The sequence below is a fragment of the Cricetulus griseus genome, chromosome 2 (assembly GCF_003668045.3).
Source record: "Cricetulus griseus strain 17A/GY chromosome 2, alternate assembly CriGri-PICRH-1.0, whole genome shotgun sequence".
Taxonomy (NCBI): Eukaryota; Metazoa; Chordata; class Mammalia; order Rodentia; family Cricetidae; genus Cricetulus; species Cricetulus griseus.
In genome coordinates, this window is record NC_048595.1 from 4,238,564 (window position 1) to 4,253,087 (window position 14,524).

At 54.7% G+C, this 14,524-nt stretch overlaps 3 protein-coding genes across 17 annotated transcripts in view; 1 reads left to right on the forward strand and 2 right to left on the reverse strand.

The window, feature by feature from the left end:
• Positions 1-5,427, forward strand: part of LOC100755239 (espin) — a 31,407-nt gene extending 25,980 nt beyond the window's left edge. For all 5 annotated transcript variants that reach the window (XM_035439370.1, XM_035439369.1, XM_035439371.1 and 2 more), the window contains 3 exons: positions 1,889-1,968; positions 2,057-2,068; positions 4,485-5,427. In XM_035439370.1, coding sequence (XP_035295261.1) covers positions 1,889-1,968; positions 2,057-2,068; positions 4,485-4,629 — 237 coding nt within the window. In that variant the 3' untranslated portion in view covers positions 4,630-5,427. The remainder of the gene's footprint in view (positions 1-1,888; positions 1,969-2,056; positions 2,069-4,484) is intronic.
• Positions 5,428-5,657: 230 nt separating this feature from the next.
• On the reverse strand, positions 5,658-10,419 carry Tnfrsf25 (TNF receptor superfamily member 25). Of its 5 annotated transcripts, none has more exons than XM_027398360.2 (8): positions 9,227-10,419; positions 8,861-8,995; positions 8,396-8,545; positions 7,556-7,624; positions 7,361-7,459; positions 7,144-7,181; positions 6,425-6,605; positions 5,658-6,253 (listed from the first exon to the last, which is right to left on the reverse strand). In XM_027398360.2, exons 1-8 carry the CDS (start codon positions 9,429-9,431, stop codon positions 5,925-5,927), a joined length of 1,206 nt encoding a protein of 401 aa, XP_027254161.1. In that variant the 5' UTR covers positions 9,432-10,419; the 3' UTR covers positions 5,658-5,924. The 5 variants fall into 5 exon arrangements, with proteins under 5 accessions (XP_027254161.1, XP_027254158.1, XP_027254160.1 ...); XM_027398357.2 differs by having other exon boundaries at positions 7,144-7,178; positions 7,556-7,744; XM_027398359.2 differs by having other exon boundaries at positions 5,658-6,211; positions 7,556-7,744.
• A 152-nt stretch (positions 10,420-10,571) lies between these two features.
• LOC100755823 (pleckstrin homology domain-containing family G member 5) overlaps positions 10,572-14,524 on the reverse strand; it is a 28,365-nt gene continuing 24,412 nt past the window's right edge. For 5 of the 7 annotated variants that reach the window (XM_027398353.2, XM_027398354.2, XM_027398355.2 and 2 more), the window contains 5 exons: positions 13,049-13,181; positions 12,851-12,966; positions 12,619-12,764; positions 11,222-12,001; positions 10,572-10,943 (listed from right to left, as the gene is read on the reverse strand). In XM_027398353.2, the coding sequence (XP_027254154.1) occupies positions 10,934-10,943; positions 11,222-12,001; positions 12,619-12,764; positions 12,851-12,966; positions 13,049-13,181 (1,185 nt within the window). In that variant the 3' untranslated portion in view covers positions 10,572-10,933. The other 2 variants (XM_035439367.1, XM_027398350.2) reach the window with 1 other exon arrangement.

Genomic DNA, 14,524 nt, shown 5'->3' on the forward strand with positions numbered 1-14,524 from the left:
CCTGGAGCACTGGCGCAAATGGACCTTCCAAGGACCCGGGCGTCATGCCCAGGCGCGCCTGCGCAGACTGCTGCCCCGGGTGGTAGCCTCCGGCGCCGGTCCCCTCCCAGAGGCAGACGATACTACCCAGCAGCAACCAGCTAGTGAGGACTCGGACCAGGACCATGGTCCTGAAGAGCGGCTGCTGCAGCTGCTCAAGCAGCGACAAGTGGTGGGCAAACTGCTGGGCCACTGGAGGAGCCTGCTAAGGCAGGCGCCCCAGGCACCCAGCTCGAAGCTGACACATGGTCTGTACTGGCCCGAGCACTTCCTGCCACCACTCGACGGTGGGGCTACGCGAAGCTACGACAGCCTCACCCTGGATCTTTTCATGTTAGGCTACTTTCAGCTACTGGAGATGGGCCTGAGCCGCGAGGAACGGAAATTCCGCCACCTGTTGTGCTATGAGATGTTTGACCGTCTGGGCAGCCACCCCTGGGAGCATATCCGCCAGTTCCACCGCGCAGTGCTGGAGGAGGTGGAGGCCGGAACGCGTGGCTGGGACGATGGCTTTGAGGATCTCAGGCGCCAATTTTTCGGAGACAGTCCCGAGTCTGAGCCGGCTCCAGAAGAGAAGGAAGAAACAGAAGAGAAGGAACAAGACCAGGAGGAGGAGGAGGAGAAGGAAAAAGAGGAGGAAGAGGAGAAAAACCTGGAGGAAGAGGAGAAGAGAAAGGAAGAGGACAAGGGGAAGAGAGAGGAGGACGACGAGAAGGAGTCCTCTGAAGAATCCGCTCCTGCTCAAACACAGGGCCTGACACAGGGGCAGTCAGAGGCCCCGGCTCCTGCACCGCAGCCGCCTCCCGCGGCACCTCCCCCAACCTCAGACCTGCCTAGTTCAGAACCCCCAACTGAAGAGCCCTTGGAGCTGGTGTCTGAGATGGGCGAATTCAGCAATGAGGACATCTGCCGCTATATTGACCGGAGCTTCTCCTTTTGGAAGGAGAAGGAGGCAGAACTCTTTGACATCTGACAGCAAATTTAGAGTTTAGTTTTGTGCCTGGATGCGCTCTGCCAGCCAGAGGCCAGAATCAGACAGAAAAGAACCAGATTCTCAAAAGGCTTGCTTCTGTGGGACTTTGGGGGTCCCTGGGAGGGAGGAAGTGTGGCCTTTGTAAGATTGGCTAGTCACAGGGCAAGTCAGGTGTTGTCCTATATGAAGCCAGGCAACAAAAGCTAACTAAGGAACTCTGGGTTCCCGAGGGCAGTACGGTTCTGTCTCTCCGCCTCTGGTCTTTCACTGGAATTGGCAGCTACCTCCTTGGCCACCTGTGCAGTATTGTGTGTGGTGTGTGATGTGCACAGACCCTTTCTATTCTGTTGCCTCCAAGGAATAAAGCACTGTTGTAGGCTGTGTTGGTGCCCCTCTCCCCGGATCATCATAGCCCCAAGTATGGAGCACACCACACCCCACCCCATTCCACTAAGAAAAGAGCAAGCATGGCCCAGCAGGTCCTCCATAGCAGATCCAGTGCAGCCTGGGTCTGCCTGAGATGTATCTGCCTAGAAATTCTGGAAGACAGACGTGGGGCCATGTAGCCACCTGCTTTGTGGGGAATCAGGACCCAGTAACTTTTCTGCATCTTCCTTTTTCCCTCCCTGTGATCTATCTGGCTTCACCTTTAGGATACTGGTCGGGTCACTGGTCGGGTCACTCAGAAGGCCCCTTCTGAGCAGGCCATCACCAAGTACCATTATCTGCACCATAGGAGGTCACCTAGAGGGTCTTAACGCATCCATATTCTGCTGTCCCTGAGTTCTCCATGTCTCCCGGGCTGGAAGTGCATGCCCCTGGCCTGCAAATCTCAGGCAAGCTGGTCCTGAAGCTGGCTGTGTGGTTGTGTTTTAGGAGGAAGAGCAGGAGGCTCGGCTGGCCAACCTGCCTGCCTGGAGGCGAGACATTCTTCGGAAGAAGCTGGAGGAGGAGCGGTGAGCACCTGGTGGAGGCTGCTTGGCGGGCGTGCATCTTGACTCTGGGGTTGTGATGCCATCTAATACTGTCTCTTTCTCATTCCAGGGAGCAGAAGCGGTAAGTATGGTACTGGCCCAAACCCGCTACTTCTTCCTACACCCAGTCACAGAGGCTTATCTCTTTTACTCCTTCATCCAGCCCATGCTTTCAGTCCCTGTACCATAAACTTTCAGTTCCCAATAGTGACATAGACCCTTAGTTGTTTAGCACCCACCCCTCAAAGTCTACTGCTCATGCTCTGATCACATTCTTAAGTTACCCAGGCCCTCCTCCGCCATCTTCTATCATTAAATCTTGCTTTCACCCACTGTGATGACAAACCTATAATCCCACTTAGTGGGTATAGGCAGGGTTAGGAGTTCAAGATTATCTTGGTTTAACAGTCAATTCAAGGCCAACCTGGCCTACAGGTGACATTGTCTCAAAACAAAAGCCTACCCTTGCTATCCTACAGTGCTGGTTTTTCTGTTTTAATTATGTGTATGTCAGCCAGGTGGCAGTGGCGCACACCTTTAGTACCAGCACTTGGGGAGGCAGAGGCAGGTGGATCTCTGTGAGTTCGAGGCCAGCCTGGTCTACCACAGTGAGTTCTAGGACAGCCAGGACTGTTACACAGAGAAGCCCTGCCTTGAAAAACAAACAAAAATTTTGTGTGTGTCTGCGTGTCTGTGTGTGGGTAAGTACACATGTGTGAAGGTGCCTATGGAGGCCAGAGGTGTCATATTCCCTTGGAGCTGGAGTTACAAGTGGTTATGAGCTACCCAGTGTGGGTGCTGGGAATCCAACCTGGGTCCTCTGCAGAGTAGTACACGATCTTAATTGATAAACCATCTCTCCAGCCCCAAGGACAGTTATTTTAACCAAAGATCAACAAACTTGATCATTTCCCCTCAACTTAATTTCTGTACCCAGGAATCTATCTACTGCCAGGCAGAAGTACAATGGGCAACACTTACATAATTTTAAATTTTGTGAGAAAATTTTATAAGATATAGGTAAGTTTAATTTTAATACTTTAACTTAATGTAGAAAATGTATTGAGAGTAATTATTAATGAGAGCTAGGCATTTGGCTCAGTCGGTGGAGTGCTTGCCCGGCATGCAAGAAAAAAAGAAGCTGCTGGGCATTGGTGGTGCACGCCTTTAATCCCAGCACTCGGAAGGCAGAGGCAGGTGGATCTCTGTGAGTTTGAGACTAGCCTGGTCTACAAGAGTTAGTTCCAGGATAGGCTCCAAAGCCACAGAGAAACCCTGTCTCGAAAAACAAACAAACAAACAAAAAAATCAGTCTCCAGTATTGCATAATTCTGGAGTCATGGGATTAGAGAGAGGGTTCAATAGTTAAAACACTTGTTGCTCTTCCAGAGGACTCAGGTTCAACTCCCAGTACCCACAAGGCAGCTCACAACCATCTGTAATTCCAGTTTTAGAGGATCAATGACTTCTTTCAGCCCCCTTCTGCACCGGGCATACATGTGATACACAGACATGGACACAGGCAAAATGCTTGTACACACTCAATTAAATGAAATTGAAAACAGAATAACAAACTCCCGCAGTGTTGGCACAGGCCTCTAATTCTAGCAAAGTTCAAACAGCCTTGTCAGCAAAGCCCCCCCCCTCTCTCATACACACACACACACACACACACACACACACACACACACACACACACACGACATTTTTCTTTCCCTTAAAAGAAAAAAAAAAAAAACCCAGTTAGGCAGTAGTGGTACACACCTTTAGTCCCAGCACTCAGGAGGTGGATCTCTGTGAGTTCAAGGCCAGCCTGGCCTACAGAGTGAGTGCCAGGACAGGCTTCAAAGCTACACAGAGAAACCCTGTCTCAAAAAAGAAAAGAAAGGAAAACACCAAGAAAAAAAAAAAAACTTGATTTTAAAAATACCATGTGCATGCCAATTTGAACAGTTTAATTGCTCAATAACGGAATATTATTAGTGGTGACCTGTCACCGAGTTGGGGCTCAAAGCTGAGTGTTCTAGGCAAGCACTCTACTGGGGAGCTATATCCCCAGTCCCTAGCCTTGTGTTCTGAGAAGCTGTCCCTAGCTAGCTTGCTGGCCTGTTCCCCAGTAATGAGATCCCCAATGGCTCAACACTATTCCCTGGTAATTTAGATTGAGGCTCCCTAACAACTCAAGTCCTGTCTCCAATGTCAGGCCTCCTGTCACTGATCCCCTCAACTCCTTAACATTCAATCCTCACACAGGGTCACCTAATGACCCAGCACCTCTTTCCTGTAACACTCCTCCGCAAAACAATCCAACTTCAGCCTCCACTTACCCATCTCTCCTGAGTAACCCTGCAACTCCAATACGACCCCATGAAAACCCTGGCTCCTAAGCAGAGAAGGCCCTGCTCTCATTAACTCCTCTGTCCCACTGCCATCCTGGTGTCTGGCCGGGCCCCAGTACCTGGCCTCAGGCATCACTGAGTTTTGCCACCCATAAACAGAAAAGAGGAGGAGCGACAAAAGCAGGAGGAAATACAGAAGGCGAAAGAACAGTCCGAGAAGCTGCGGACACTAGGCTACGATGAGGCCAAGCTCGCACCCTGGCAGCGACAGGTCATCTTGAAGAAGGGGGAGATCCCAAAGTAATAGGAGTCTCAGCCTTTTGCATGTGGCCTCACAAGTTCTGAGAGATGGGGACCGGTCCCCCAGCCCCCGCCCCATCCTGTCAGGTTGGTGCGGAAGGGCTGGGAGCCTTGCCACCCTTCCCTTCGGTGCCGGAACCCTCCCTGTTTCCCCTCCCTGGCCCCATATCCCCAGCCCTGCTGCTGGAGTGCTTGCGTACTGCTGTTGTCGCCTGGAAAAAAAGTGCCCAAGTCGCTGACGCAAAAAAAAGAAAGAAAAGAAAAAGAGCGAGAGAAAAAAAGACGCTGCTTATTTGCATGCTCACTTACATATATTTGCATGTTCGTCTGCCTTGCGCTGAGCTCTCCCCAGGCCCGTGGGTGGTGACTTTTCCTGCAGGGCGCAAGCCCGCCTGCAGCCCCCTCCCCCGCAGCCCGGAACCCACATTGCTAGCGCATCCTGGGTGGAGGCAGACCCCGAGCTCGGGGAAGGGGTTTTCCTCGCTCCACGACCCAGATCTGTGCTAGCCAAGGCCAGGCTGCATTTCTCATCCCCGACGAGGGTTTCCTCTCAGTCAACTGTTTACCAGAAACGATGAAACTTGCCTGCTGGGGCGGAGCTGCGGCTCCCGAGGGGCCCCAACTTAACTCCCCCACCCCAATTAAGCCCTCCTAGCCCCCAGCCAGGACCTTAGCGCTCCTCTGACCCTTTCACTGTCCCAGTGGTGTAAGTGGAGGGGCAGGGACCCTGCACCTGTACCTGCAACCAGGCCTGACCCCGTACCCCACCCCCTGCCTTCCCCATTAAACCTCTATCAGCCAACTGTGGCTCTCATTCACTCTCACTCGCCGTCTTCGTGACTTTCTCCTTCTGGGTCATAGCGGATGCGGATGCGGATGCATGAGGGGTTGGTATAGGAGCCAAGAAGGCCACTGGTTTCCACTGTGCGCCCCAGTTCCCGAGGCGTCTGGACCCCTAGCCCACTCAATGCCCCGGGAAACAAAGGGAACCAGAGCGTCACTTATCACCCCCAGACCCCACTGAAACACCAGGAAGCTACTAAAGATATTTAATACCAAGTCCAAACTCGGGCTGATAAACAGCTGTACAACCAATCACTTGGCCCCTCCTGGTATTTCTCCATGACGCTTCCCTTAGCACCATGGGGCAAGCAAGCAGGGTCGAGGCCAGCCGGCGCTGCTACGCAGGACCGTGCTAGGGGGTTAGTAAGTGACATAAAATGTCTACACCCATAAGTAACAATACTTAAGGTTCCTGCTAGGGTCACTAGAATGCCAAAGTGGCTGGTGGGCCTCACATCACGGGCCGTGCTGCAGGCGGCTGCGCAGGTCCTCCGCACAGCCTTCCAACCCCATGCGCTCCAGGGCCGCATAGATGGCACCCAGGCCTGCAGGCTGCTGCTGCCGCCAGCGTTTGAGCATCTCATACTGCTGGTCTCGGAAGCGGCAGATCTCCACTTCCACAGCCTCAATTTCTGCCTCCCGCAGCCCCAGAGTGCGCACGAACTCCTTCCACCGCCGTGCGGGGACTGCATCCATCACATCATAGAGCTGCGGGCCAGGCTGGAGCATAGCAGCCGGCGAGCCTGAAGGAGGCGCTGGCGAGAGCGCAGGTGTCAGAGGGAGGCCTGAGGTAGGGTCAGGGATATGAGGTTGCGTCCCACCAGGGGGCCTAATGGACTTATTTGGGGGCAGGGCAGACACCACCCAGTGAGGACAGGAAGCTGGCTGTGAAACAATAATGTCCCACCTTGGACTTGGGAAGATGGGGTCAGGCCTCAGCCACTTTGATCACTTACCAAGAGTTCTGTTTGGTAGCTGATTCCAGGGCTGTGGAGACTGGCTGCAGGCCACCTCCTGAGTGTGGGATAAACCAGGGGTCCAGTTGTTGCCTAACAACTGAACAGTGGTGCAGACTTTCCCACTGTCTTGAGGTGCCAGGAGGGTATGGGCGCTGTCTGAGGCGGAGAGATGGGTAGTCTGAAAGGTGGGAAGCACCAAGTCAGCCATGTGTGTCTAGACAGGCCCCTTACCTACTTTCTAGCCAGGGGTGGACATTCTCTGGCTCATTCAGGAAGCAGAATCGCTTCCCTAGGCTCCAGGCACACAGGTGCGCGTGCGTGCGCGCGCACACACACACACACTGGACACACGTGCACTTGCACATACATACATACATTCATACACACACATATACTCTGGGTGTCCCCCTACCCCCCCACCTCACCCCATCATCCCCCCCCCCGCCTGTGGCCCAGCAGAAGGGCTGCTGTATTTGCCGGAAGTCTATCCGTCTGTCCCCCAATCCTTTGGGGGTGCTCATCCCTCTCAATGTTAGGCCTGGAGCACTTGCCTGACTCTAGTGGACAGTCACTTGAGAGCAAGGGCTATGGCTGGTCTTTCACTGACAGCTCTTGGCACATTTGTCTGTTAATTCTAACCTGTGCTAGCAACCATGCTGAGCACTGGGGACTGTAACTCCCTAGTTCCAGAAGCTTCCCAGTCCTGAGATAATTACCTGTGGTGAGGTCAGGGTCTCCATCCCAGCTGTGTCTGCTAACAAGAGACAGAGAGGCCAGTCAACAGCAGGCAAGGGCCCTGGACTTGTGGTGCCTCGAGTCCTTTCGTACCTCATACACGTTCCCTCAGTTTCCCTCTTCTGCATCAGTTCCAGGGGCTCTACCTTTGCCCCAGGCCTCTGGTAATACATGCGTGCAGTACATGCATGGACTTACCAGGAACCACAGGCTTGCAAGGCTGGCATCGGCAGTATAAACAGATCAGGGTGGGCCCAAGCAGGAATGAGGCCCCCAGAAGCAGCTGGACCCACAATACTGAAAGGACATAACTGGTGAGTGCCAGCTGGCGACCATCCCCCGCCCTACACTGGCCCATCCCAGCCTTCCCACTAGAAAGCCCAGCATTATCACCTACTCCACTTCCGGCCTCAGGTGCTGCTGGCTGTGTCTGTGGCTTCAGGGCAGATTCTGTGGAAACCCCTGCAAAAGGGGTGCGGGCAGGGCTGAGGGCTGTCCAGGACTGCCTGATACCTTCCCCACCTTGCAGGAGGTAGGGGCTTCCATCCTGTGGGCCTCCTTCTGCCTGGTCCCTAAGTATTGCTGAAATGTCACTCAGGTCACTTTATTCAACTGTCATTATGGGCTTCTACCCAGACCCCACAAGAATGGCAGTTTTCATCGTTAGCTCCTGGGTAATCCTAGCGCCTGAAATTAGTCAGTGTCTTGGAGGCGGCAGATGCTCCCCCTTACTCCAGCCCTGGGAAGAACATTACAGCGCCGCCCCCCCCCCCCCCGTTTAGAGGGAAAAGGGAGATCTCTCAGCTTGCCAAGGACTAGAAGCTCAGTGGGAGCTTCAAAGCTCTGTCAGTCAGTGTGACCAATAAGTGATAAATCCAGCCTAACTAGGGTGTGGGAGGCCTGAGGGGCATTCGGGCAGAAAGTGGGGGTATGCCCTGTTATGTAATCCTTTACCTCTCGTTATCTGAAATGCCCCGTCCATGACAGAGCCAAGCTGCCACCACCTATATCTTTTCCCATCTCTAAACCAGAAGCATCTGTCCCCAAAGTCTCCACCCTGCTCCCAGTCTCCCTTCCTTCTGGCCCAGTACAGCCCCCTGTGTGGGCAGGATGCACAGCCATTGCCATGTTCACAGGGCCCGGCAGATCAAGAGATGGCTTATGTCAGGGCAGAAGAGGAGGAAGCTGGAAGGGCAGGGCGTAAGGATAGACAGCCCAGGATGGGGTACTCACCGGGGGTTGGCGGAGCAGCACAATCTGAACATGAAAAGCAAGGAAAGGGTGAACCTTCCCTACAGGGCTCGGTGGAGCAGACAAGCCCTGACTGGCAGCCACAGCGGGTGTCTGACACGGCTGAACAGTTCTCCAGGGTCACTTGAAAACCTGTCGGGGTGCAGGTATACAGGAACACGGATGTGTCTGAGCTACTGGCCTCCACAAAGCAGGGGACAACTTCCCAGAGAAGGAGGTACTAGCTGGCCCCACAGGTAGAAGTAAGGCTGCTCATAGATGACCAGAGGCCAAGGCCTGGAAACAGGAAGGCCACCCGGGAAGGGAGAAAGACACACTGAAGCAGAACACATGGTGGACTTGGTGGACTGAATACCGGGGCCTCACACCCACAGGCTGGGCCCAAGCCAGCTTTCTGAATGGCCCTCTGTCTGCAAGAGTCCCCCGAGCCCTGGACAGCCCCCTCACCCATTTCATCACAGGCTTGGCAGCGGGTACAGTCTGACTTAAAGTGGTTTCCCCAAGTTAAGAAGGTGCCCCGAGGGCAGGGAAGGCAGGTGGCGTTGCCGCATGGCTCTGTACAGGAGGTCTTCATGTAGTGTCCTGTGGAACCCCCAGCAAGGGGCAAGCGTCAGAGTCAAGCCATTCTAATGGTCCCGCCCCCCCCCCCACGCCTGTCCCTTCCTATCTCTGGCTCTCTACTTCCCTTCCCCCCTGTGGCTACTCTCCCAACCTCCCTGGACCCCATCCACAGCCTGGCTCACCCCACCCCCACCCCACCCCACCCTGCTCAGCCCTCCTTGCTTCACCCTTTCCGTCCTTCCAGCCACCTACCTTCTGGGCAGCCCCTGCAACAAAAGGGGCCATACCTCTTCTGTGAGTCCCTGGCACAGTCACACCTGCCAGGGGTGCCGCCCTGGCCCTGGCCCCCAGGCAGCAGCAACAGGAGGAGGAGGAAGAGAGCCTGGGGAACATGTGTGGCTGACCTCTGTGTGGCTGCCCCAGGAGAACACCTCTCCCTCCCGGGCTCCTCCTCCATTCCAGGGTCCTAACATTTGCCTTCGGAGCAACTCACTTCTCAGGCTCCTGGGCAGAATGGGGTGCCCATGGGGAGAGGGAGGGGGAGCAGCTTTCTTCTGTCTTGTCTACAGACCCAGCTTATGAACAGCAGAGGATGGCCCCTTGCCAGCCCTTTGTCCATTTCCCCTACACCCATCGAGACTGGGCCACCCTGCCCCCATTCATGCCTTCTGTGAGATGGAGGCCCCCAGACCCCTCTTTCCCCAGAGCGAGAGCCTGTGCTTCCTCTTAACGGAAGGGCACGCCCGAACCTCTAACTAGGTCGGCGGGTGGAGGCAACCCAGCCCTCAGAGAGGTCGGAGTTGAGAGCAACCCCCACTCACCCCCATGAGAGGCTTAGCTCTGGGCTGCAAGTCAAGTTCCAAGCTGTTTCCTGGACTCCCTAACCCCACTCACCTCCTTCATGCATCCCCACGGCAGTGGCTCCATGGCGGTCTGCACCGCCTTTGAGTGCTACTCTGGTACTCTGGTGCAGTCCGGGGCTTCCCCACTAGCCCAGCCCGTGTTCCTAGCCCAAGGCCTGCCCGCCTGCGCCATCCAGAAAAGCCCGCCTCAGGGAATGGCCAGGGTGGGGTCAACAGCTAAGGGGGCGTGACTCTCTGGTACACTTTGGGCACTGGAAGCTGATACAGGCTTTGACCAAACCCATAAAGGACAAGGCTGCATCCTAGCCCCACCCTGGGTCTAGCTCCAGCCCTCAGAACCATTCTTAGAGGTAGGTCTGGGGCAAGTGTCTTTTCTCTGTCCCTCAAGTACTTGGGATGGGGTCAGGAAACCTAGGTAGGAGACCTACATCTCCCTGAACAGCTGGGTGTGGGTCCTGGGATCGACAGAACCCTGAGTTTGAAGGAACACCCTCTAGATTCTAGAGTCTAGGAGGGTTCGGCAAAGGCAGGCACAAGCAACATTTCCTGAGGGTTCCGATTAATGGTTGTCTCCTGGCTGTGGCAGAAGACAGGTTGGTCTTGGTGCACAGTGTCTTCCACAGGGGCCCCTCGTCAGCTGGTGAGACAGCCCCGCCCCCACTCCTCACCCCTCAGCCCGCTCAATGCACATGAGCAGAAAACAGCCAGGGTTTCAGAAGCACAGCACTCTCTCCAGGGAGTATATACAAGTCTTTATAAAAAGAGCCAAACTCAATAAATACGCAGCTTGACAGAGACCAGCCCCAGCCTCAGAGGCCAGCATGAGTCCAAAGGAGGAAGGCAGGGGGAAGGTAGCTTAGGAACCTAGCCCAGAGGATTAGGGCTGGCCGCCTCAAGAGCAGAGGAAAAGGGCAGCCGGGCTGGAACTCGACGGGCCCTTCTCCATTCCATCCTGTCCAGCAAAGTGCAAATTGGCCATCCTGCCTGGCACTCCAGCACACGCACGGGCGAGGCAGCAGTGACGCAGGTGCCATGTCCCCAGGCAGCATGCTCTCTGCTGTCCCTAGTCAGTGGCACCCTTGGGATATCCTTCAGCTCAGACCTCCCTGTAAGGGGTGGGGAGAAAGTCCATCCTTGGTGGAAGCCATTCACAAAATGGCTTTAGCTGACCTTCCTCTCCACCACGGTCCTTTGTCCCCTTCACTGCTGCCTGCTAGACACCCCCACCTGACTGGGACAGGTCTGAAGCCCCTTTTCACCACTCCATCCCCAATTGCTGATGCTTGCAGTCATGGCTGCTGCACTACCTACTCCCAAGACTCGGTACTACCCACACCTGGGCACTGAGTCATCCATCCGCTCCTCCCCCAGCCGGGCCACTCACGAGGCAGTGAGCGTGGAGTTAAGCAGCAAGGTGGTCCTGATGCGATAGAGCTGGGCCAGGGTCAGCTTCCTGTGCTGAACGGAGATCCCTGGGGGAGGCTCAGGCTGCACGCTGGGAGCAGCCCCCAAGGGCGTTTCTCTCCTGGCAGGATCTGTAGGTCCCCCAGTCAAGCTGCTGACACTTTTCTCAGGTTGTGACAATTCAGAGCCACAGCCGGTGCCACATGCCCCTGGGCAATTCCAGCCAGGCCCACCCTCCTGAAGGGAGCTCCGAGTCCTCACCCCAGGGGCCACAGAGATCAGGCACAGTTCTGACAGACTGCGGCTAGGGGCTGGGGGCGCTGCGTGGGCGGCGGCCCCTGACAGCAACTGCAGGAGGCTAGCCTCAGATTTGGATTTGAGCAGCTGGGGGAGACGGGGGAGCAGCTGGACAGGAGTACGGCGGCGGAGGCGGGGAGAGGACGGAGATGAGGGGGTCTGTGGTAACTCCACGGGCTGGGGCACAGGCACCGGTGGCTCTACCACAGGGGGTGGAGCTGCAAAGTCTTGCAAAGAAGTGGGAGACAGGGTGCCATAGGCAGAGTCCATGGAGCAAGATCGGCCGTCCACTGGGCCCAGAGGCAGCAGCTCGCTAGTGGGAGTAATGGATGAAGCAATGGTACTGAGGGAAGTCTCGTCTGACTGGGAGCTGAAGGGACCGCGGTCAAACTCCGGAGATGACAGCGTCTCCCCGGGCTCTATCACAACCATGGCCAGGGTCTCTGTGGAACCATCTGAGGCACTGTAGGGGCCAAAAGGAATGTCAGCCAGCCAGGAGATACCTAAAAAGCCTAAAGCAGCCGAGAGAACTAGGAGCTCAGGGCTCAGAGCTTCAGCGCCCTCTCCTGACCTGGAACACCTGTTACAGGCTGCAGGCGGCTACATGCAGCAATCATGTGGGACACTATGTGTGTCTCCATGCGTGGACACTAGCAGGAGACAGAGCTGTCCCCCGCCACTCCCACGGGGTCCACAACATGACTCTATTCAGAGGGCAATCCCTATCTGTGTCCTTAGCTGGCTGGGGTAACTTGTCTTGATGGACCCCACTGAATGTTTTTATTCTCTGTGTGTGACCTGGTCTAGCTGTGTAACCCTAGAGCTCCCTAAAGAGACCAGGTTGGCTTCAAACTTGGCAATCCTCCTGCCTCCACCTCTCAAGTGCTGGGATTACAGACATGTACCTTGGCTTGGTGGGTAGACTGTCTGTCTGTCTGTCTGTCTGTCTGTCTTCTCTTTCTCTTTTTTCTTTATTTCTTGAAACAAGGTCTCACTTTGCTACCCAGGCTGGCATAAACTTGGGGTAATCCTCCTGCCTCAGCTCTCTAGTGCTTGCCAGGCAGTCTTGGAGGAACATACCCGTGCTGAGAGTTGAGGCTGTCGCTGCTCTTCCGCAGGATGGTGGGGGAGCTGGCAGCTGAGGCACTGCTGTCCTCACCCTCCTCGTCCAGGCTCCGCAGGGGCTGGCCGCCTGGATGCTGTGCACGCAGCTGCTGCAGCTGGTTCTGCAGGTCGGGTGGGTACAGGACAGACACAGAATGAGCTGGGAGAGACAGACCCCATTTCCCTGCACCCCTGCCACTGTTCTCACCTGTGCATTGTAAATAGTGTCCACCCAGCTTCGGCATAAGGCCTGGCTGCTGGCCTGGAATGTGTATGCCCCCACAGCACTGTGGAACTCACTCAGGTAGATGAGGAGGAAGGAGCCTGTCATAGAAGGGCCAGGTGAGTAGGAGAGCCCCTGCCCATGACACCACTAGACCGGGAGCAGGGGGCCAGAATTCCTCACCAGGGTCCCGAAGCTCCCGGCACACGATCTTGTCCACCAGCAGTGGTGGCCTGATGACCTTGGTTCTCTCTGCTTTCTTCACAGCCTTGGTTACCAAGAGTAGGTCAGTGAACAGGAAACAATACACATCCATCTGTGGTGGAGAAGCCAAGGGGATAGGGTCACGGACAGGGTCCCGAGGTGGCTGAAAACCTCTGCTGTTTTCCAAGACAGGGCTTCTCTGTGTAGCCCAGGGTGGCCTGGAACTCACAGAGATCCACCTGTCTCTGCCTCCGGAGAGCTGGGATTAAAGGGGTGTACCAGGGCTGGAGAGATGGCTCAGGAGTTAAGAGCACTGGCGGCTCTTCCAGAGGTCCTGAGTTCAAATCCCAGCAACCTTATGGAAGCTCACAACCATCTGTCATAATGAGATCTGGTGCCCCCTTCTGGCCTGGAGGTATATATGCAGACAGAATGCTGTGTATATGTAATAAATCTTTAAAAACAATAAAGGTATATACTACCATACCTGGCCATTTTACTTACTAATTTAAAGCCATTTTAACCTTCATTTGTCTGAGTGTTTGTCTGCATGCATGTGTTCCACGTGTACACCTGGTGCCTGAGGGATCCCATGGAACTGGAGCTGTACACGGTTAGGAGACACTATGTGGATGGTAGGAACTGAACCAGGTCTTAGGCAAGAGAGGCCAAGCACTCATAACCACTGAGCCATCTCTTCAGCACCTGCCACAACCTTAGCTGGGAGCTGCTTTTTGTTTTTGTATACATGTGTGTACCTGTGGTCACACAGATTGGTTCTCTGTTTCTATTCAGATCATCAGACTTGGCAGTCAGTGCCCACTGAGCCCAGTTTTTGTCACATTCCCCCCATTTCCTACCAGGAGCCTCAAAATTAAAAGTTTTTTTTTTTTTTTAATCAGAAACACACGTCTTGAGTGTGGTAGAAGAGGCAGGGGGATCGCTGTGAGTTCAAGGTCAGCCAGGACTACACAGTGAGACCCTGTTACAAACAAACAAACAAAAAAAACCAAAAAGATACACATTTATGATTTATCTCAATCATAGTACATTAATAATACAATAAGTGAGTTGGGCAGCGGTTGTGCACGCCTTTAATCCCAGGGCTGGTGAGTCTGAAGCGGGTGATCTCTGTGAGTTCAAAGCCAGCCTGGTCTACAGAGTCACTGAGTGAGTTTCAGGACAGCCAGAGCTACACAGAGAAACCCAGTATTGAAAAACCATAAGGAAAAAACAAACAAGCAAAAACCCAGTAAGTGGTTAGGTATGCTGTGCTACACCTGTAATCCAAGCACTTGGGAGGCAGGGGCAGGGAGATCTGTATGAGTTTGAGGACAGCCTGGTCTACAGAGCCGGATCCAGGCCAGCCAAGGCTACATAGTGAAACACTGTCTCAAAACGAAAGAAGACAAAATAACAGCAAATTGAGTACAAGCCCAGCACCTTCAACTACAC